The 23,924-nt window shown below is 44.2% G+C and overlaps 1 protein-coding gene and 1 long non-coding RNA gene across 3 annotated transcripts in view; both read left to right on the top strand.

Annotated features, from left to right (window-relative positions):
• Window positions 1-816: 816 nt before the first annotated feature.
• DCBLD1 (discoidin, CUB and LCCL domain containing 1) overlaps window positions 817-23,924 on the top strand; it is a 102,090-nt gene continuing 78,982 nt past the window's right edge. For both annotated transcript variants that reach the window (XM_038395775.2, XM_043510873.1), the window contains exon 1: window positions 817-1,358. In XM_038395775.2, the coding sequence (XP_038251703.2) occupies window positions 1,007-1,358 (352 nt within the window). In that variant the 5' untranslated portion in view covers window positions 817-1,006. The remainder of the gene's footprint in view (window positions 1,359-23,924) is intronic.
• Window positions 4,274-22,968, top strand: LOC122459326. The gene is made up of 3 exons (XR_006279934.1): window positions 4,274-4,283; window positions 19,893-19,899; window positions 22,824-22,968. It is a non-coding gene; the product is annotated as an uncharacterized LOC122459326 (long non-coding RNA).

The raw sequence follows: 23,924 nt of genomic DNA on the forward strand, positions 1-23,924 counted from the left end.
GAGACAAGTGGTGAGGTCAGCTTTCATTTCCGAACAGCTTTAATTTTAGCCCCCATGGTTGCAGAGGAAAGCTTGAAAGTGTGACTCATGTGCATCATAAAGGCTCAACAAGCAGAAAATAAGAAAAACCAAAATATGTGTGTATGTATGTTTATACTATTTAGACTGATCTCATGACTCTGATGTTTTGGACATTTGGAGGTGGTGATATTGCAAACCAATCTTCAGTGGCTTCGCACAGTTACTACACTAAACCAGGCAAATCATGGTTTCATCTGAATGTTCAGGTTGATTCAGACTCTCAGACCCAGAGAAACCGTGAAAAGGGCAAACCCAGGCTGATCCAGATTGAGGAAAAAAAGTTTGTATGAACCCCTCCAAACTAAACCCTTTGAGTTCTGCACAGCGGTAGCAGAAAAGTTTCAAAGTAGCAGCCCTGTTAGTCTGTATTCGCAAAAAGAAAAGGAGGACTTGCGGCACCTTAGAGACTAACAAATTTATTTGAAAGGTCACTAACTCCGGCTGCTAGAAACGGTGCTATTTGGGGCTTTGTCTCATATCGGCTCCTATTACACCCATCCCCTGTCCCGATTTTCCACACTTGCTGTCTGATTATCCTACTAGCACCTGCAATGCCTTGGAAGTTTCAGGACTTTCATTCTGATTTGCGGGGCCCGAACAACAGCCCTAACTTACCCCCCCCCAAGCCGGAGCGCCACTCTGAAGCCGTGACCCCCGCCAAGATCCAAACGCCGCCAGGCTCCTGGGGCTGGCCCGGCTGTACCCCCAGCAGCGCCTGACTGTCTCCGCGGTCACTAGGCGCAGCTGCACGGTCCCGTGCAATGAGCTGGGCTGCGAGCTGGGCACCGCCACAAGCGATAGGAAGGACCCGCAGCTGCAACTCCGGCAGCCGAGGGAGAGGCACTTGTACCCGCTGGACCCTGGCCTGCGCCTCTGCGGGGGGCGGCGAGGCTGGGGGGGGGGGGCCGCCCCTCAGCCCTGTCCAATGGGAACCGTCCTCTGCTTTCCTTTCCCCGCCCCCAGCTCCCGGGCAGGGGGAGGCGAGCTGCGGAGCCGCCGCCGCTCTGAAGAGAGACGCGGGCGGCGCGGCAGGAGGGAGCCGCCGCCGCCGCCGCCGCCCCTCGGGCGACCCCGCCACACGCGGACACTGGCTGCCGGGCTTGCAAGGAGCCCCTCGGCAGCAGCGCAGCCGCGAGTGGGGAAAAGTTCTCCCCCGTCCTCCCCCGCAGGAGGCAGAGCCATGGGCTGCGGCGGGGGGCTGCGGGCTGCCCGCTCCGCGCTCCTGGCGCTGCTGCTCGGATTCTCGGCCCCGCCGCGGCTGCAGGCGGAGAAGCTGGGTGAGTCCCCCCCCCCAGCCCCCCTTCTTCCCCGGGGAGCTAGCAGGGGGCACTGCCGGGGGGGGGGCAGCAGAGCCAGCTCTGAGGGGGGCCCGTCCCAGCCACACAAGGCTCAGGCTCTTGTCCCAGTCTGGTCGCCGACGCTGACTTCTGTGCCCGTGTGTGTTGAGGGGGAGGGTGTTAGAAGAAAACCCTCAGGCTGCTCCCTCTCCTTCAGCTGTAGCCCACGAAAGCTTGTGCTCAAATAAATGGGTTCGTCTCTAAGGTGCCCCAAGTCCTCCTGTTCTTTCTCCTTCCCCTTGGCTTGCTAACCCACGTGTGCGGGGTGGGGGTGGGGCGCAAGGCAGCGACTCCGCAGGAACGGGACCTAGCGCAGTGGATCTCAGGCTAGAGAATCGGGCCCCGTTAGCCCCCCAGCTGCGAAAGCTCCCAACCCCCGGACGTACCGGTGGTGCGTCGCAATCGGGATCCCTTCTCTGGTTTGCCAGGGCAAAAGGTAATATTGAACTCCACGAGGACAAGGCTAAGAAAATGGGGCTACCAGCCAATGCTGCCCCTTGGCTGTTTTGCGGGCGGGGGTTTCCTCCTTTGAGTCTGATCCTCCTTACTTCGTCAATTTGCTTTATCTGTGGCAGCTGGGAGACTTAACCCCGCCAATCTAACCATGAATTATGGTTTCTCAGCTGGTCTCAGGGCTGTATATAGTTTGACCTGGTTAATCCATGCCTGATTTGTCTGTGTATCTGAGTACCCGCAGGATTAAAGTGGTAACCAATCTTACAGTAACTAACCAAAGATTAACAAATCATCGTAATTAGCCCTCTTCTAAAGCTAAATAAACAAGGAAGAAAGACCTCAACAAGCTGTAGGTGATGTACAGAGTTAATTTCTGCAAAGGTTATCTGTTTTGCCTGGCTCCGATCTTACACAATGATGGAGGATATACATTATAAAGCGCAGGTAGGAACATTCTAAAGGTCCTGTACTTGTGCAGTGACCATCGTTGTAAAGAACACAGTCTCCCTGCCATTAACTTTCATGCACTATGCTGATAGTCTTGACGCAGTTTATACAGCTTTGTATACAGATGGAGTCAATTGTGTATTTGCTTATTAAACAGAACTGCCTTCATTATTACTGGAACAAGTTCTGTAGAAACCCCATGGGACTGTGCAAGCATGCTTCAAATAAAACTTTATTACAGATGGTATACTCACCTGCTTGTCCTGATTTTTAAGTGTCTAACATTTTAATTTCCTGTGCAATCAAAAGAGTAGCTATAGTTACATTCAAAACTTGCAACCTTATTGCCATGGAACATCATCAGTACATGACAGGAGTACCCATACATCTTTCTCAGGAAAACTCCCTAACAGCCAGCAGTTAAATAATTAATGTTGGAGTTTGTGATAATTATTAAAAAGCAACCATAGCACCTCATTAAGATAGGGGAAGTATATGCTTCATCCTGTACTATTATTTCAGTCTAGCTACAGATTCAAAAAGACATGGTGTGTAGGTTTACATTGTCAAGATTAGAAAGAAAAGGAGTACTTGTGGCACCTTAAGAGACTAACAAATTTATTTGAGCATTTATTGCTCAATAAATGCTCAGATAAATTTGTTAGTCTCTAAGGTGCCACAAGTACTCCTTTTCTTTTTGTGGATACAGACTAACGTGGCTGCTACTCTGAAAATTGTCCAGATTAGTATCCCAACAGTAATACTAAGAACTTCTTTGCCTTTAGCCTATTTGTGGAAAGACCATGTATAGAAAATGCATATGTTTTCTGAAACTGGATTTCTGATATGCATTCACTAGCCTTTTGAAGCTGAAGTTTTGTATCAGTCTAGTGGCCTTTGATTCTTAGGCTTTGTATACCTTTTCTTTTCTGACAGGTTTCAGAGTAGCAGCCATGTTAGTCTGTATCTGCAAAAAGAACAGGAGTGCTTGTGGCACCTTAGAGACTAACAATATCTATATATATCTTCTTACAATATGTTCCATTCTATGCATCCAATGAAATGGGCTGTAGCCCACGAAAGCTTATACTCTAATAAATGTGTTAGTCTCTAAAGTGCGACAAGTACTCCTGTTCTCTTTTCTCTTCTGTTTAGTATGCTTAATCCCATTATATATATTTCCCTCTTGGAGCTCCCATATGCCATCCCTTTGGAATATTACTCAGTTTTGAGACTCAAAATGTGTTATGGTGTAGGAAACATTTAAAAAAGGTTTTTGTAAAACACAATCCAAGGGAGAGTCATTTAGCAATAACAATTTGCATTAAAATCTGGGTCCAGCTCTCCATGTGCAGAGAGTAAGTGGGGACTGTTTTTCTGATGTGGAATGTGTTATGGAAGCACATACTGTCTGAGGAAGTCTCTGAAACTTGGATCTTTGTTACTCATTGAATAACTGTGGGAGAGGTGAGGTGGTTTGGAAACTGGTTTTAATTAAGGAAAACATCTTTTTAAGCTTAACTGGGCTTGGCCCCACTAAAAACAATGCAGCTCTGACTCTTTATGAGTAATAAAGAATTTAGAGATTTAACATATTCTGTCCCTCAGTGATATCATGATTGTGGTTGCCTGTTCTCTGCTGTCAACTCCAAAATCCACTTCTCTCCCTAGCTGTTCAGCCTCTCATCTTCAACTCTGGTACCTCTTCCTGGATTTCCTTTCACTAGTTCAAATTCATGATCAAGAGGAGGCAAACCTGAACTTCTCCAGTCCCTCCTTTCACAGTTAAGGATTTAACTATTTTACCTGTTGCACAGAATTACTAATTTAGGGCTAGTCTATACTGGCAACGTTAAAGCACTGCCGCAGCATCACTTTAACATGGCTTGTGTAGTCACGGCGCATCTCCATGAGGGGAGTAGCTACCAGTGGTGGGAGCGCGGCTCCCTGCACTGGGGCACTGTCCATACCGGTGCTTTACAGCACTGAAACTTGCTGCACTCAGGGGGGTGTTTTTTAACAGCCTTGAGCAACAAATTGCAGCACTGTAAAGTGCCAGTGTGGACAAGCCCTTAGTGTTGTATTTGACTCTTTCTTTTCACCATGCACATCTGGGCTCTTGCCAAGTTCTTCCTGTTAGAAGTTACAAAAGAAGTGGGGGGACGGGTGTAGGGGGGTAAGAAAGGACCTTAACTGTTGGAAAAGGTTGGTGGGGGAAAAGAGGAAACAGGACTTTACCTCATTACAGGTGGGATTTATTCTTGTAGAATTCAATCTGACATTTTAAAATAAAATTCCTAGCTCTAATGAAAGCAAAGATCAGCTTCTGAATATCAGTCTGTGTTGTTCTGTCTTCATGAGTTTGTAGACAGCTATGGTCTGATCTCCACTTAAAATTGAGGTTGGCATAGCTGGGCCCTGTGGGGTATGAAAAATCCCTGAGCTCCATAGCTATGCTAATGTAATAGCCCGTGTAGACGTAGCTAGGTCAATGGAAGAATGTTTCAATCGACCTAGCTACTGTTGCTCAGGCAGGTGGGGTTCCTACAGAGATGAAAAAACACCTTCCACCACTGAAGGCTGCATCTACACTATGGTATTCTGCTGGCATAGCTTCAGCACCATAGCTTTGCTGCTGTAGTCCCTGTAGTATAGATATGGCCTATGTAGAACCTATGGGCATCAGTGAATAAACGTTTTGAGGCAGGGACCATCATTATGTCCTTCAGTACCTCGCATGATGGGGCCCAGACCTGGTAAATGCAGAGGAAAGAGAGAGGGTTGGAGAGCTATAAATCAGAGGCTTATATAAACAATGGAGTCCAGGAGCAAGGTCCAGAAATGGCACTCTGACACTAATCCAGGCACTGTCCTCTTTTCCAACAGCTGAGAGCAGAAATAGAGCTGGATCTTATTGGTAGCACTATACTTGTTTTTTGTATCAGTCTCTGGATGATAAATGTCTGGGGGAAAAAAAATTGCCAGAACTTCTCATCAGTTCCTTCCTGTTCAGTAGCTCCAAAATCCATCCATCCTTCCTCTCCATCCTCCCTGCAAAACCCATGGCCCATATCAGTCATCTCCCACCTTGACTACCACTTCCACCTGCTTTATCCTACCCTGCTTCTCAACTGACTTCCCTTAATTCTATACAAAATGCCTCAGCAAACTAACACTAACTCCCCTATTCCCATTAGCCACCCTGCCACTACCCCACAGCACTTCATTAGCCTCATTAAAAACTGAGGCAAGGAATTTGTTTAGGTGGTGGGCCATGCCTAGATTATCTTTTATCTCCACCCTATCCTTAGTGGTGACAACAAGGCCACTTCACTTTGAATGGTCCCTTAGAATTTGTGCTAACTACTAATGCTAAACTATCTGTTCAATCTTGTATTTAGCTGAGACACTCTCAGGACACTGCAAACGCTGCATCTGATGCAGCTGCGCCACTGTTGCACTTTGATGAAGACACTCTAAGCCAATAGGAGAGAGCTCTCCTGTCGGCTTAGCTCTCCCACGGACATAGCACTGTCTACATGGGGCATTAAGGTCAGTACAGAACATAAGAATGGCCATACTGGGTCAGACCAAAGGTCCATCAAGCCCAGTATCCCGCCTTCTGAAAGTGGCCAATGCCAGGTGCTCCAGAGGGAATGAACAGGTAATCATCAAGTGATCCATCCCCTGTCACCCATTCCCAGCTTCTGGCAAATGGGCTAGGGAAACCATCCCTGCCCATCCTGGCTAATAGCCATTGATGGACCTTGTGATGGGTTCGATCACTGAAATCCCCTTGGGACTGTCACTTGATGTGCTGAAATTACCTCTGAGCCCGTTTCCCCTGCAAGCTTGGGATTCCAGAACCCTGCCTTGTTGAGCCAGACACACTAACCTGCTGCAACCCAAACCCAGGTCTGGGCCACGACCCCAGAGCTGCAGACTTCAACTAAAAACTGCTCAGCAGGTTACCTGTCCCCAGCATCCTGACACCCAGCCCCCAATGGGATGCAAACCCTAAATCGTTTTATTCTGTATAAAGCTTATACAGGGTAAATTCATAAATTGTGTGCCCTCTAGAACACTGATTGACAGAGATGCACAGCTGTTTGCTCCCCCAGATATTAATCACTTAACTCTGGGTTTATTAATAAACAAAAGTGATTTTATTAAGTGTAAAAAGTAGGATTTAAGTGGTTTCAAGTAATAACAGACAGAACAAAGTAAATCACCAAGCAAAATAAAGCAAAAACACGCAAGTATAAGCTTAATACATTAAGAAATTGATTACAGGTAATATCTTGCCCTCAGAGATGTTCCAATAAGCTTCTTTCACGAGACTAGACCAGTGATCCTCAAATTTTTGTAATGGTGACCCCTTTCACATAGAAAGCCTCTGAGTGTGACCCGCCATCCCCATACATTAAAAACACTTTTTTATATATTTGCCTCTAGCATTTATAATGGTGTTAAAGTGGGGCTTAGGGTGGAGGCTGACAGCTCATGACCCCCCATGTAATAACCTCGTGACCCTCTGAGAGGTCTTGACCCCCAGTTTGAGAACCAGACTTCTTCCTAGTCTGGGCCCAATTCTTTCCCTGGTACAGACGCCCCCCCAATTTACGCAATCGTTCCATTCCAGAAAGCCTTGTGTTACTCGAATTTTGCATAAGTTGGAAACGTATACCTGCACATTACACACAAATTTCCAGAACTTGAAAATCCTATTTCTGGCTTATGGAACTTTTTCCGTAAGTGCAAATTTGCGTAAATCGAGTCTTGTGTAACCCGGGGAGCGTCTGTACGGTCGTTGTTAGATCCAGAAGACATCTCATGTGGTAAGGAGGGGTTTTCTTATGACTGGCAGCCCCTTTTGTCCAGCTCTACCCCCTTTCATAGCTTTGGTACAAGGCGAGAATCTTTTGTCTCTGGGTTTCCACCCCTCCTTCTAAATGGAAAAGTACCAGATTTAAGATGGATTTCATTATCCGGTGACATGGTTACACGTCACTGTAAGACCCCTAGTTTCCATTCCTGATGGGTTGGCCCACATGTACAGAGGAAGGCTTTCAAGTAACTAAGGCCATTTACAACTGATTGTTTCTGAAGCACCCTTAATGGCCTCCACTTAATATGTTTACATCAGTGATTCAAATTTATATCTTATTCTCCTAACTCCAGATGTAGAAATAATACATGCAAACAAATAGGTGAACACACTTAGTGGATTATAAGCTTTCTAATGGCACCATACATTGAATTTCTAATGACACCATATATTGAATTTCATCTGCCATTTTATTGCCCAATCACCCAGTTTTGTAAGATCCCTTTGTAGCTCTTCGTAATCTACTTAACTATCTTGAGTAGTTTTGTATCATCTGCAAATTTTGCCACCTCACTGTTTACCCCCTTTTTCAGATCATTTATGAATATGTTGAATAGGACTGGTCCCAGTACAGACCCCTGGGGAACATCACTATTTACTTCTCTCCATTCTTACAACTGACCATTTATTCCCTGTCTTTTAACCAATCCATGAGAGGACCTTCCCTCTTATCCCATGACAGCTTACTTTGCTTAAGAGCCTTTGGTGAGGGACCTTGTCAAAGGCTTTCTGAAAATCTAAGTACACTATATCCACTGGATTCCCCTATGCTTGTTAAGCCCCTCAAAGAATTCTAGTAGATTGGGGAGGTATGATTTCCCTTTACAAAAACATGTTGACTGTTCCCCAACAAATTATTTTCATCTATGTGTCTGAAATCTGAAAATGTTGTTCTTTACTATAGTTTCAATCAGTTTGCCTGTAATTGTCGGGATCACCTCTGGAGCCCATTTAAAAAAGCGGCATGTCATTAGTTATCCTCCAATCAGTTGGTACAGAAGCTGATTTAAATGATAGGTTACAAACCACAGTTAGTAGTGCTGCAATTTCACATTTGAATTCCTTCAGAACTCTTTGGTGAATACCATCTGGTCCTGGTAACTTATTACTGTTTAGTTTATCAGTTTGTTCCAAAATATCCTCTGATGACACCTCAATCTGGGACAGTTCCTCAGATTTATCACCCAAAAAGAATGGCTGAGGTTTGGGAATCTCCCTCACATCCTCAGCCATGAAGACTGATGTAAAAAATTCATTTAGTTTCTCTGCAATGGTCTTATCATTCATGAGTGCTCCTTTAGAATCTCAATCGTCCAATGGGCCCACTGGTTGTTTAGCAAGCTTCTTGCTTCTGATCTACTTAAAAAAATTTTGCTATTACTTCTTGAGTCTTTGGCTAGCTGTTCTTCAAATTATTTTTTGACCTTCCTAATTATATTTTTATACTTTATTTGCTAGGGTTTAAGCTCCTTTCTATTTTCCTTCCTAGGATTTAACTTCCACTTTTTAAAGGATGCCTTTTTGTCTCTCACTGTTTCTTTTACTTCGTTGCTTAGCCATGGTGTCACTTTTTTGGTTCTCTTACTATGTTTTTTAATTTGGGGTATACATTTAAATTGAGCCTCTTTTATGGTGTCTTTGAAAAGTTTCCATGCAGCTTGCAGGGGTTTCACTTTTGGCACTGTACCTTTTAATTTCTGTTTAACTAACTTCCTCATTTTTGTGTAGTTCCCCGTTCTGAAATTAAATGCTACAGTGTTTGACTGCTGTGGTGTTTTCCCCACCACAGGGATGTTAAATTTAATTATATTATGGTTACTATTACCAAGCAGTTTAGATGGTGGACCAGATGCTGTGCTCCACTTAGGACTAAATCAAGAATTGTCTCTCCTCTTGTGGGTTCCAGGACTAGCAAGAAGCAGTCATTTAAGGTGTCAAGAAACTTTGTTTGCATCCATCCTGAGGTGACATATACCCAGTCAATATGGGAATAGTTGAAATCCCCCATTATTATTGAGGTTTTTGTTGTTTTTTTTATAGCCTCTCTAATCTCCCTGAGCATTTCACAGTCACTATCACCATCCTGGTCAGATGGTGGGTAATATATCCCTACTGCTATATTTTTATTATTCGAGCATGGAATTACGAGATTCTGTCATTTGATTCTACATTTTCTTTCACATATAGTGCCACTCCCCCACCACCACAACCAGTTCTGTCCTTCTGATATACAGCAAGTGGCTTTTTCACACCCCTGAGTGATGTAGTTATACTGAAGTAAATGAGTAGCGTAGACCTGGCTTCAGGACGTTTCTCAGACCTGAAGAAGGGTCTATATAGCTCGAAAGCTTGTCTCTCGCCAACAGAAGTTGGTCCAATAAAAAAAATATTACCTCACCCACCTAATCTCAGTAAAAATAATCTTCCTCACCAGCTGATATGACCATGTGACTCCCTTCTTCAATACGCTCTAAAGGCTTTCCGTCTTCTTCCATGTCTCATTCAGGTTCTTCATCTTCAGCTTCTTCTTGCTTCAACACTGCCTACAAATCTGCTTTGGTTTTCTACTATTCAGCCCTAGTCCCTTCACTTCAACTCTACTCATCTTCATGCATCTTTTGGCTGCTTTTTCTTCCTGCAGTTCCACATTCTTTTTCATGCCATTTTGTGTCCCTCAAACAGCCTCCCTGAACTTGTGTACCTAGTGACTTCACTTACTCCTTCAGGTTTTTCTTCAAAATTCACTTTTTTCAGCTAGTAATATGCAATTAATCTCCACTTCAGCATTCCCCATTGTCATCCCTGTGCCTGACAAGATAGCTTTGTAAAGCAAAACATAGAAGGACCAAAGAAGCTACTCAGCATGGTTATTCAGATTATTGTAATTAAGATTGTTGTCCCATCTCCCCAGATGCTTTCTCAAAACCTGAGAAAGTGTAGGGATAAAGTGAGAAATGCCAATAGCCAAGTTGGACCTTGCAAAGGGAATTAAAGCCAATAGTAAAGGGTTCTATAGCTGTATAAATAAGAAGAAAACAAGGAAAGAAGAAGTGGCGCTGCTAACCACTAAGGATGGGGTGGAGATAAAAGATAATGGCCCACCACCTAAACAAATTCCTTGCCTCAGTTTTTAATGAGGCTAATGAAGTGCTATGGGGTAGTGGCAGAGTGGCTAATGGGAACAAGGATATGGAGGTAGAAATCTCCACATCCAAGGTGGAAGTCAAACTCAAACAGCTTAATGGGAATGAATCGGGGTGGGAGGGGGTGTCCTGGATAATCTCCATTCAAGAATATTAAAGGAACTGGCACATGATATTCGCAAGCCCAATAGCAAGGATTTTTAATGAATCTGTAAACACGGTCGTACCATACGACTAGAGAAAATGCTAATATTCCTATATTTAAAGGAGAAGAAAAGTGATCTGGGAAACTACAGGCTTGTCAATTTGACAATTGTATGCAAGATCTTGGAACAAATTTTGAAAGAGAAAGTAGTTAAGGACATAGATTTGAATGGTAACTGGGATAAAATACAACATGGTTTTACAAAAGCTAGATTATGCCAGACCAACTTGATCTTCTTTGAGAAGATAACTGATTTTTTTAGACAAAGGAAATGTTGTAGACCTAAGGTACACTTGTACCCCGATATAACGCAGTCCTCAGGAACCAAAAAATTTTACTGTCTTATAGGTGAGACCGTGTTATATCGGGGTAGTGAGAGGAACCGCTCCCCGCCCCAGCTCACCTCCACTCTGCCTCCGCCTCTGAGAGCGTCGCCGCTGCTCCGCTTCTCCCTCCCTCCTTTCCAGCCTTGCCATGCCAATCAGCTGTTAGGTGCGGGAAGCCTGGAAGGAAGGAAGGGGAAGTGGAGCGGTGGCGGTGTGCTCAGGGGAGGAGGCGGAGCGGAGGTGAGCTGGGGCGGGGCAGGCCGCAGCAATTAAGGCGGGGCAGAGGAACCGCTTGCAGTAACATGAATTCGGATATAATGAGGTAAAGCAGCCCCACTCCCTGGAGCATTGCTTTACCATGTTATATCCGAATTCACACTATATCGGACCGCATTATATCCAGCTAGAGGTGTACCTGCATTTTAGTAAGGCATTCAGTACAGTTCCACATGGGAAATAATTAGTTAAATTGGACAAGGTAGGGATTAATATTGAATTGAAAGGTGGACAAGGAACTGGTTAAAGAGGAAACTACTATGGGTCATAATGAAAAGTGAACTGTCAGGCTGGAAGGAGATTACTAGTGGAGTTCCTGAGGGACTGGTCTTGGGACTAATCTTATTTAACATTTTTATTACTGACCTTGTCACAAAAAGTGGGAATGTGCTAATAAAATTTCTGGATGACACAATGTTGGGCAGTATTGCCAATACGGAGGAGGGCCGGAATATCATACAAAAAATCTGGATGACCTTGTAAACTGGAGTGGTAGAAATGGGATGAAATTTAATAGTGCAATGTGCAAGGTCATGCACTTAAGGACTAACAATGAGAATTTTTGCTATAAAATGGGGATGTTTCAATTGGAAGTGACAAAGGAGGAGCAAGACCTGGGTGTATTGGTTGATCACAGGAAGATGTGATGAGGCTGGGTAAAAGGCTAATGCAGTCCTAACATGTGTCAGGCAAGGTATTTCCAATAGAGACAGGGAAGTGTTAGTACCATTATACAAGGCATTGGTGAGACCTTATCTGGAATACTGTGTGCAATTGTGGTCTTCCAGGTTTAAGAAAGATGAATGCAAACTGGAACAGGTGCAGAGAAGGACTACTAAGATGATCTGAGGAATGCAAAACCTGCCTTATGAGAGGAGACTCCAAGAGCTTGGCTTGTTTAACCTAACCAAAAGAAGGCTGAAGGGAGATATGATTGCTCTCTATAAATAAATCAGCAGGTTAAATACCAGGGAGGGAGAGGAATTATTTAAGGTACGTACCAATGTGGACACAAGAACAAATAGATATAAACTGGCCATCAACAAGTTTAGGTTTGAAATTAGACAAAGGTTTCTAACCATCAGAGGAGTGAAATTCTAGAGCAGCCTTCCAAGGGGAGTAGTGGGGGCAAAACCGTAACTGGCTTCAAGACTGAGCTTTATAAGTTTATGGAGGGGGATGGTATGATGAGACTGCCTACTGTGGCATGTAGCTGATCTGTGACTGATAGCAGCAAATATCCCCAGCAGCCAGTGATGGGACACTAGATGGGGAGGGCTCTGAGTTACTACAGAGAATTCTTTCCCGGGTGTCTGGCTGATGGGTCTTGCCCACATGCTCAGGGTCTAACTGGTCACCATATTTGGGGTCGGAAAGGAATTTTCCCCCAGGTCAGATTAGCAGAGACCCTAGGGATTTTTTGCCTTCCTCTGCAGCATGGGGCATGGATAATTTGTAGGTTTAAACTAATGTAAATGGTGGATTCTCTGTAACTTGAAGTCTTTAAATCATGACTTCAGTAACTTAGCCAGAGGTTAGGGGGTCTATAATAGGAGTCGGTGGGTGAGGTTCTCTGTCCTGCAATATGCAGGAGGTCAGACTAGATGATCATGATGGTCCCTTCTGACCTTAAAGTCTGTGACTCTGTGATTGTTCCTTCCCCTTTTGGGTCACAACCCTAATTTCTTCCCCTCCCAGTTTAACTTGTAATGTTCTTAGGGTAAGGATTTTATTTTTTCAGATGGCCACCTTTAGGGCAATATACACAATTTAATGAAATCATATTTTTTCACATATTGTGTAATTGGAGGAGAATAAGACTGTACATGTTTATCTTCCATACAGAGTCAATTTGTTTTGATCAGTGATAAACTATTGAAAAGACAGTAAAAGGAAACAGCATCCTAACACCATCATTTGTAGATATTTGAGAGTTAGTTGGTGTTGTGAGCACTAGCTTGAGTCTGTAAAGGCTTAGGTTCAAGACTAGCTTTGTTACAGTTATGCTCTTATTGAATGCTCTCCCATGACAACTTGTCAAATCAGAAAACTTTGCACAAATGTCAAACAAGGAAACAAAAACACTTTTTCGACTGAATTCAGTAGGAACAGGATTGGGCCCCAAATTATCTATTATAACCACAACAAAAATAACTGCATAATTTCTTCAAATATAATCAGCACACAACTTTTCTGGAAGACTTCACTAGAGAGACAAACATCACACAAGACAGTTTCATATCAGGGTAATTGTTAATATCCTTTAAATGAACGTATTTCAGACTATGGAGAAGTGTTCTTTTTGCCTTCACAGTAAATCTGGGAATTTTCAGACCAAATCAATTTTCCAAGCTAAAGTTAGAGGGTATTAAAATAGGCCTTTGTGTTGGAAGTTGGTTGGAAGCTCAACTATGAAATGGCTTCCACCTCTCAGTAGTGTTCTGTAATATTGCCTTTAATTGGTACTAGAACGTTGACTGAGCTTTGATTCAGCTGTATCACTTGCTGCAGAAACCTTGTTTTCATCCATTTTTTTAATCAGCAGTATTCGAGTTTCTCATTACTACCACAAGCTACTTAATAAATAGGTTTAGAGTAGCAGCCGTGTTAGTCTGTGTCCGCAAAAAGAAAAGGAGGACTTGTGGCACCTTAGAGACTAACAAATTTATTTGAAATAAATAACTCAAGTAACTTTGTTAGTCTGTAAGTGCCACAAATCCTCCTTTTTTTAAATAAATAGAGTTGGAGTCAGTCTGCATAATGTTTTCACCTCTAAGGTTGAAGTCATACTTCCAGCTGTTTGTCTGGTTGATGAGTAAAAATAGTACTTTATTTGTTTTATTTCAAATTATGAAAACATTGGGGCAGTTCTTCACGTGTTCCCTCATATTAGACCAAGCAGCATGTGTGTGGGGGAAAAAATTAGGTTTTTTTTCACTGGTGTAGTGAGAACAGACCTAAAACTTGAAGCAAGGTTCTTCTACTCTTAAAACAGAATGTTAGTGTGGAGTGTTGTGAATCTTACTGTTGCAGCTATGGTAGCACAGGAGTGTGAAAAATATGAATTTCCTATACCTGTTGGCCTGAACATGGTCAGCTATACACAGAATTGAGAGATGTACAAATTCTGTTTGAAACTACTTGAAAATACTCTCTTCAGGATATTGGGTCTGATTCTGGTCTCACACCAGTTCTGTATTGTGTAACTCCATTTACTTCAACATAGTCTGTTATCCTTGGTTTACATCTGTGCAAGCAAGATCACAATAGTTGATTCTGTAGTATAAATATGAAGATAATTATACTCGTATTGATTAAAAATAATTTGGGAGACTCTGAGGATACTGCTTTTATGGTACTGCCTCTGAAGTAAGATGAACAGAAATGAAGTCTCAATGTCTGTCATAGTGGGTAAGGGCAGAGGAATATCTACGCCCGAGCAAGATGTTGAAAATGATGGATCAGTTCAGTGAATGCACGCTTGTGCACACACAGAGAGAGCAATTAAGTCCTAACACAGTAAAGCACTGATCCTGTGGCCTGACTATCTAATTGGTATAATGACTGGATGCCGGGCTGAACTGCCTTCATGATATGGGAGTATATAGCCGTCTAAAGCTTCCAAAGACATTGACATCCTAAAGAAGATACATTTTTATTAAAACTTGAAAAAAATCCCTCTTTTTTTCAGTTCTTCTATTTCACACTCCCATACCCTACCACCTGCTGGGGTTTATGCCTTAAAACACTACTTTCATTAGAATGAAGTTTGGTACATGTACTATACCAGCAAGGCAATTTAAAATAAATTTGAAGATTGTCAGTTGATAATATGCTAAAATTAAACTACTTTTTAAAACTTTACTGTCTTTTATATATCCTGTGATGAAAATGGATTTGCAAATAATGGATTTAGTGAAAAGCCATGACAGTCTCGAGAATCTTTAAAATAAGACAAACACAAGGTGAATTATTATAGGATCATAAAAATGAAGGGCTGGAAGGAACTTGAAGAGGTCATCTAGTCCAGCCCCATCTATCCTAAAGCAGGACCAAGTATACCTGGACCCTACCTGGCCGGTGTTTGTCTAAGTTGTTCTCAAAAACCTTCAGTGATGGAGATCCCACAACCTTCCTTGAAAGCCTATCCGGTGCTTAACTATCCTAATATCTGATTAACTATAAGGAAAAACTTTCTAAATTTCCTTCTTTGCTGAAAATTCAGCCTATTACTACTTGTCCTACTTTTGGTGTACATGGGGAACAACTGATCACCATCTTCTTTTTAACAGCCCTTAGTGCCTTTGAAGTCTATCAGGTCTACCCTTGGTCATCTTTTCTCAAGACTAAACGTACCTAGTTTTTTTTACCTTTCCTCGTAGGACATGTTTTTTAAATCTTTATCATTTTTGTTGTTCTTCTCTGGACTCTCTCCAATTTGTCCATATCTTTCTTCAAGTGTGGCACCCGAAACTGGATACCGTACTCCAGTTCAGTAGAGTGGAACAATTACCTCCTGAGTCTTAGGCCAGGTCTACCCTCCCACTTACTTCAGTGTAACTTACATCACTCAAATGTGTGAATAAGCCCCCCACTCAAACCCCCATCCCCTGTTACCAGCTTTGCCCGTTACTTTGGGGGTATGCTCATTTATTAGGGTTACTCTTCTGGGGTGGAGGTGGTGGTTTCTGTACTTCTATCAATGTACTGCTTGTGTCACTTGTGTTCTCATACGGAGCTCTACTTCTCTACTACTTCTACTGGAGTACAGTCATGGATGGTTATAAACTGTTCAGGAAGGACAGGCAGGGCAGAAAAGGTGGGGGAGTAGCACTGTATGTAAGGGAGCAGTATGACTGCTCAGAGCTCCGGTATGAAACTGCGGAAAAACCTGAGTGTCTCTGGATTAAGTTTAGAAGTGTGTGCAACAAGAGTGATGTCATGGTGGGAGTCTGCTATAGACCACCGGACCAGGGGGATGAGGTGGATGAGGCTTTCTTCCGGCAACTCACGGAAGCTACTAGATCGCATGCCCTGATTCTCATGGGTGACTTTAATTTTCCTGATATCTGCTGGGAGAGCAATACAGCGGTGCATAGACAATCCAGGAAGTTTTTGGAAAGCGTAGGGGACAATTTCCTGGTGCAAGTGCTAGGGGAGCCAACTAGGGGGAGCGCTTTTCTTGACCTGCTGCTCACAAACCGGGTAGAATTAGTGGGGGAAGCAAAAGTGGATGGGAATCTGGGAGGCAGTGACCATGAGTTGGTTGAGTTCAGGATCCTGACGCAGGGAAGAAAGGTAAGCAGCAGGATACGGACCCTGGACTTCAGGAAAGCAGACTTTGACTCCCTCAGGGAACAGATGGCCAGGATCCCCTGGGGGACTAACATGAAAGGGAAGGGAGTCCAGGAGAGCTGGCTGTATTTCAAGGAATCCCTGTTGAGGTTACAGGGACAAACCATCCCGATGAGTCGAAAGAATAGTAAATATGGCAGGCGACCAGCTTGGCTTAATGGTGAAATCCTAGCGGATCTTAAACATAAAAAAGAAGCTTACAAGAAGTGGAAGGTTGGACATATGACCAGGGAAGAGTATAAAAATATTGCTCGGGCATGTAGGAAAGATATCAGGAGGGCCAAATCGCACCTGGAGCTGCAGCTAGCAAGAGATGTCAAGAGTAACAAGAAGGGTTTCTTCAGGTATGTTGGCAACAAGAAGAAAGCCAAGGAAAGTGTGGGCCCCTTACTGAATGAGGGAGGCAAGCTAGTGACAGAGGATGTGGAAAAAGCTAATGTACTCAATGCTTTTTTTGCCTCTGTTTTCACTAACAAGGTCAGCTCCCAGACTGCTGTGCTGGGCAACACAAAATGGGGAAGAGATGGCCAGCCCTCTGTAGAGATAGAGGTGGTTAGGGACTATTTAGAAAAGCTGGACGTGCACAAGTCCATGGGGCTGGACGAATTGCATCCGAGAGTGCTGAAGGAATTGGCGGCTGTGATTGCAGAGCCCTTGGCCATTATCTTTGAAAACTCGTGGCGAACGGGGGAAGTCCCGGATGACTGGAAAAAGGCTAATGTAGTGCCCATCTTTAAAAAAGGGAAGAAGGAGGATCCTGGGAACTACAGGCCGGTCAGCCTCACCTCAGTCCCTGGAAAAATCATGGAGCAGGTCCTCAAAGAATCAATCCTGAAGCACTTAGAGGAGAGGAAAGTGATCAGGAACAGTCAGCATGGATTCACCAAGGGAAGGTCATGCCTGACTAATCTAATCGCCTTTTATGATGAGATTACTGGTTCTGTGGATGAAGGGAAAGCAGTGGATGTATTGTTTCTTGACTTTAGCAAAGCTTTTGACACGGTCTCCCACTGCATTCTTGTCAGCAAGTTAAGGAAGTATGGGCTGGATGAATGCACTATAAGGTGGGTAGAAAGCTGGCTAGATTGTCGGGCTCAACGGGTAGTGATCAATGGCTCCATGTCTAGTTGGCAGCCGGTGTCAAGTGGAGTGCCCCAGGGGTCGGTCCTGGGGCCCGTTTTGTTCAATATCTTCATAAATGATCTGGAAGATGGTGTGGATTGCACTCTCAGCAAATTTGCGGATGATACTAAACTGGGAGGAGTGGTAGATACGCTGGAGGGGAGGGATAGGATACAGAAGGACCTAGACAAATTGGAGGATTGGGCCAAAAGAAATCTAATGAGGTTCAATAAGGATAAGTGCAGGGTCCTGCACTTAGGATGGAAGAATCCAATGCACCGCTACAGACTAGGGACCGAATGGCTCGGCAGCAGTTCTGCGGAAAAGGACCTAGGGGTGACAGTGGACGAGAAGCTGGATATGAGTCAGCAGTGTGCCCTTGTTGCCAAGAAGGCCAATGGCATTTTGGGATGTATAAGTAGGGGCATAGCGAGCAGATCGAGGGACGTGATCGTTCCCCTCTATTCGACACTAGTGAGGCCTCATCTGGAGTACTGTGTCCAGTTTTGGGCCCCACACTACAGGAAGGATGTGGATAAATTGGAAAGAGTACAACGAAGGGCAACGAAAATGATTAGGGGTCTAGAGCACATGACTTATGAGGAGAGGCTGAGGGAGCTGGGATTGTTTAGTCTGCAGAAGAGAAGAATGAGGGGGGATTTGATAGCTGCTTTCAACTACCTGAAAGGGGGTTTCAAAGAGGATGGCTCTAGACTGTTCTCAATGGTAGCAGATGACAGAACGAGGAGTAATGGTCTCAAGTTGCAATGGGGGAGGTTTAGATTGGATATTAGGAAAAACTTTTTCACTAAGAGGGTGGTGAAACACTGGAATGCGTTACCTAGGGAGGTGGTAGAATCTCCTTCCTTAGAGGTTTTTAAGGTCAGGCTTGACAAAGCCCTGGCTGGGATGATTTAACTGGGACTTGGTCCTGCTTTGAGCAGGGGGTTGGACTAGATGACCTTCTGGGGTCCCTTCCAACCCTGATATTCTATGATTCTATGATTCTCCTTGCTGCAAGTTCCCTCCCAATGGAGCTATCTTGCGGGACCTAGGTTCCCCAGGACCAGGTTCTTCCACCCCCAGAATCTGATGAAAACACACACATTAACAAAGTGCATCTGAGAGAACCAGGTTAATCGGCACTCCCAAGCTGACCCCTTATATGTCCCTGGACTTAGTAGGCTGTGTCGAGCAGCATTTCCAAGCTGTCACCCTCATATGTCACGTGCACCACACCAGAACAGAGTATGCCTGAGCAGGCTGGGTTGAGCAGCACTTTCAAGCTGCCACCCTCCTGTGCCGCAGGTTCAGCACGTCCTGATCCCCACTTTTACATTACAATTATTTTGTTAGTAACCCACTTAATGAGCAAACCCCACAGGATTTTTGGGCACTGCAGGGATCTTTTGGCTTGGGTACAAGGAGCATTGCAGCAGAGCGAATGAGGAACCCAAAAAATGAAAGAGCGAGTGTGATTGATTGATTCTCACCACTCCATGAAGCTTGAATCAATCAGGGGTCCCAAGTGGTGGTGGTGGTAGCTGAGGGTCTGGAGTGCTGGAGACAGGGAGAGCCCCCAGCATGATCAGTCAGAAGGAGATGAAGTCCCTATGGAACTGATACAGATTTAGAATCCAGGCATCAAAACACTTACTTGAGCGTGGGTAGGGGTTTTTGTAGAGAAACAACAATGTTTCAAGGGAGAACACTAGATTTGCTTATGTGTAAACAAGGAAGTATACTAAAGTTGTTTTGTTCAGGCTAGACCGTGGGAGCTGATCATTCCTGGCTTTGGCTGGTGTTCCTTGGCGGGAGCTCACAATGCAATTAGGGAGATTTGGATACCAATAAAGAATTTATTACTAGAATTGTTCTGATAACTACTGAGCTAGGTGTGTGCAGGTGTGGGTTCATTAATATCTGGAGCAGAGATCCCCCATCATGCAGTGCTTCCCTGTTTTTCTGGTCCCAGAGTTCCATGCAGTTCTTGCCTTGGAATCCCTGTTCTCCATTCTGTATGCTAATGGAGATGCCTCCTTGTCCCATCTTCGATGGAAATGAGGCTAGGGGAGTCTCCTTAATTCTGTCATCCTTATCCCAAGGGTTTAGGTGTGTCTCCCATTGCCTTTTTATTGCTTTTTGTAAGTCTTTCTTCTGATCAGTTTTGGCTCAAGCAGAGGCTTGGGAGGGGGCGGGGAAGGTCTTTCATGAGTCAGGCTGGGTATTGCGTCCTGGTTCCCTAAGAACCCAGAGCTGCTAGGTAATACCCCTCCCGCCCCCGGGCGTAAGTTACATTGAGCTAATCGCCGGTGTGGACAGCACTATGTCGGCAGGAGAGCTTCTCCCGCCAACATAGGGTACTGCCTATCATGGAGGTGGATTTATTAATGCCAATGGGAGAGCTGTCTCCTGTTGGCATAGAGCAGGGGTCTCAAACATGCGGCTAGTGGAGTTATTTCCTGTGGCCCGCCACAGGCGCTGACTCCACTGGCAGCCAAGCTCCCCCCACACACACCCTCCCCTCCCCAAGCGTGCTGCGTCCCCACTCCTCTGCCTACCTCCCAGCCCTTTCCGCCACCAAACAGCCGTTTGGCAGCACTTAGGACTTTCCAGGGGGGAGGGGGAAGAAGCGGGGATGCGGCGCGCTCAGGGAAGGAGGCGGAGGCGGGAATTTGGGGAAGGGGTTGGAATAGGGGCAAGGAGGGGGCGGAGTTGGAGTGGGGACTTTGGGGAAGGGGTTGGAATGGGATGGGGTAGGGGTGGGGCCGGGGGCAGAGAGGGGGGCTTTAAACAAAGTAATTCTAAAAGAAAATGCGTGTTTTGTTGTTTGAGTGAGGTGCATTACTGAGTGTTTATATTTTATTAAAACCCCGCTTCACATTACAGTTTTTAAAAAGTTAATACATTGACTTTTAATAGCATATTATATTACTCTTCATTTTTTTCATTTTTGACTAGAGTTTTGTGTCGTTGTATAAAAAGGTTTCAGAGATGCGGCCCTCGGGCCAATGTACTAGTCCTCATGTGGCCCTTGTGGTGATCCCTGGCACAGAGCGTCTTCACCAGACGTGTTACAGTGGCGCAGGTGCATCAGTGCAACTGAGCCACCGTAGCATGTCTAGTGTAAACTAGCCCTTACTTATAGCACTCCTATTAATACACCCCAGAATACTAGCCTTTTTTGCAACTGCATTCCATTGTTGGCTCATATTCAATTTGTGATTCACTATGATCCTCAGTTTGTTAGCAGTACTACCACCTAGCCTTTATTGAATTTTATCTTGTTGAATTCAGACCAGCTCTCCAATTTGTCAAGGTCCTTCTGCATTCTAATCCTGTCCTCAGAAGGGCTTGCAACTCTTTCCCAGCATTGTGTAATTTTCAGATTTTTATAAGCATACTGTCCACTCCATTATCCAGGTTATTAATGAAACTGTTTTAAGTAGTACCAGAATCAGGACAGGTCCCTGCAGGACCCCATTGCATGCATCGTCCCAGTTGGACAGCAAACCATTGATAATTGAATATGGTCTTCCAACCAGTTCTGCACCCATCTTAATAGTGATCTGATCTAGACTCTGTTTCCTTAGTTTGCTTATGAGAATGTCATATGGGTCAATGTCAAAAGCATTACTAAAATCAAGATACATTACATCTACTGCCTCCTCCCATCAACTATGCCAGTAACCCTGTCAAAGAAGAAAACTAGGCAAGATTTGTCATGATTTGTTTTTGACAAATCCATGTTGTCAATTAATTATTCTGTTTATCTTCTAGTGCTTATTGATTACTTGTGGCACATTAGAGACTAACAAATTTATTAGAGCATAAGCTTTCGTGAGCTACAGCTCACTTCATGAGTGATACATCCGATGAAGTGAGCTGTAACTCACGAAAGCTTATGCTCAAATAAATTAGTTAGTCTCTAAGGTGCCACAAGTACTCCTTTTCTTTTTGCGAATACAGACTAACACGGCTGCTACTCTGAAACCTGTGCTTATTGATTGTTTGTTTTAAAAATTTGTTCCAGTATCTTTCAAGGTATCAAAGTTAGGCTGACTTGTCTATAATTCCCCAGAAACTATTTATTCTCCTTTTTAATGATAGGTACTATGTTTGCCCTTCTCCAGTCCTCTGGGACTTCACCTGTCCTTCATGAATTCTTGAAGATAATTGCTAACTGTTTTAAGATTTGCATCACTTATTTCCTTAGAATCATAGAATATCAGGGTTGGAAGAGACCTCAGGAGGTCATCTAGTCTAACCCCCTGCTCAAAGCAGGACCAATCCCCAACTAAATCATCCCAGCCAAGGCTTTGTCAAGCCTGACCTTAAAAACTTCAAAGGAAGGAGATTCCACCACCTCCCTAGGTAACGCATTCCAGTGTTTCACCACCCTCCTAGTGAAAAAGATTTTCCTAATATCTAACCTAAACCTCCCCCACTGCAACTTGAGACCATTACTCCTTGTTCTGTCATTTGCTACTACAGAAAACAGTCTAATCCATCCTCTTTGGAACTCCCTTTCAGGTAGTTGAAAGCAGCTATCAAATCCCCCCCCCCCCCATTCTTCTCTTCTGCAGACTAAACAATCACAGTTCCCTCAGCCTCTCCTCATAAGTCATGTGTTCCAGTCCCCTAATCATTTTTTGTTGCCTTCCGCTGGACGTTTTCCAATTTTTCCACATCCTTCTTGTAGTATGGGGCCCAAAACTGGACACACTATTTCAGATGAGGTTTCACCAATGTCGAATAGAGGGAAATGATCACATCCCTCGATGTGCTGGCAATGCCCCTACTTATACATCCCAAAATGCCATTGGCCTTCTTAGCAACAAGGGCACACTGTTGATTCATATCCAGCTTCTCGTCCACTGTAACCCCTAGGTCCTTTTCTGCAGAACTGCTGCCTAGCCATTCGGTCCCTAGTCTGTAGCGGTGCATGGGATTCTTCCATCTTGCGTGCAGGACTCTGCACTTGTCCTTGTAGAACCTCATCAGATTTCTTTTGGCCCAAGTTTCTAATATGTCTAGGTCCCTCTGTATCCTATCCCTACCCTCCAGCGTATCTTCCTCTCCTTCCAGTTTAGTGTCATCTGCAAACTTGCTGAGGGTGCAATCCACACCATTCTCCAGATCATTTATGAAGATATTCAACAAAACCGGCCCCCGGACCGACCCTAGATACCGGCTGCCACCTAGATGTGGAGCCATTGATCGCTACCCGTTGAGCCTGACAATCTAGCCATCTTTCTATCCACCTTATAGTCCATTCATCCAGCTCATACTTCTTTAACTTGCTGGCAAGAATACTGTGGGATACCATGTCAAAAGCTTTGCTAAAGTCAAGGAACAACACATCCACTGCTTCCCCTCATCCACAGAGCCAGTTATCTCGTCATAGAAGGCAATTAGATTAGTCGGGCATGACTTGCCCTTGGTGAATCCATGCTGACTGTTCCTGATCACTTTCCTCTCCTCTAAATGCTTCAGAATTGATTCCTTGAGGACCTGCTCCATGATTTTTCCAGGGACTGAGGTGAGGCTGACTGGCCTGTAGTTCCCCAGATCCTCCTCCTTCCCTTTTTTAAAGATGGGCACTATATCTTTGAGTACCCTCGGATGAATTTCATCAGGCCCTGCTGACTTAAATACATCTAACTTATCTGAATATTCTTTAACCTGTTTTTTCTCTATTCTGGATTGTGTTCCTTCCCCCTTGTTGTTAATTTGTGTTTAAGTATCTGGTTGCAATTACCCTTTTTAGTGAAGACTGAAGCAAAATAGGCATTAAACACCTGTTATCAATTATTATCTCTCCTTCCCTGCTGCACTTTCCTTCACCTTTCTCTTGCTCCTAATGTATTATAGAACCTCTTCCTATTGCTGTTTATGTCCCTTGTCAAGTGTAACTCATTTTGTGCCTTAACCTTTCTGATTTTGTCTCTGCATGCTTGCACTGTTCTGTTGTATTCATCCTTAGCAATTTGTCCAGGTTTCAACTTTTTGTTGGATTCCTTTTTGATTTTCAGGTCATTAAAGAGCTGCTGGTGCAGCCATGTTGGCCTTTTGCTATCTTTCCTTTGCATCAGGTTGCTTTGCTTTTGTGCTTTTAGTATTGTCCCTTTGAGAAATTTTCAGCTCTCCTGAACTCCTGTATCCCTTAGGTTTTCTTTCCATAGGACCTTACCTACCAGTTCTGTGTTTTATTAAAGTTTGTTATGCTTCCGGGTTCTGATTTGCCCTCTTTACTTCCACTGGCCATTTTCCTTTTTTCCCCTCTAC

Source organism: Dermochelys coriacea, chromosome 3 (assembly GCF_009764565.3).
Source record: "Dermochelys coriacea isolate rDerCor1 chromosome 3, rDerCor1.pri.v4, whole genome shotgun sequence".
NCBI lineage: Eukaryota > Metazoa > Chordata > Testudines > Dermochelyidae > Dermochelys > Dermochelys coriacea.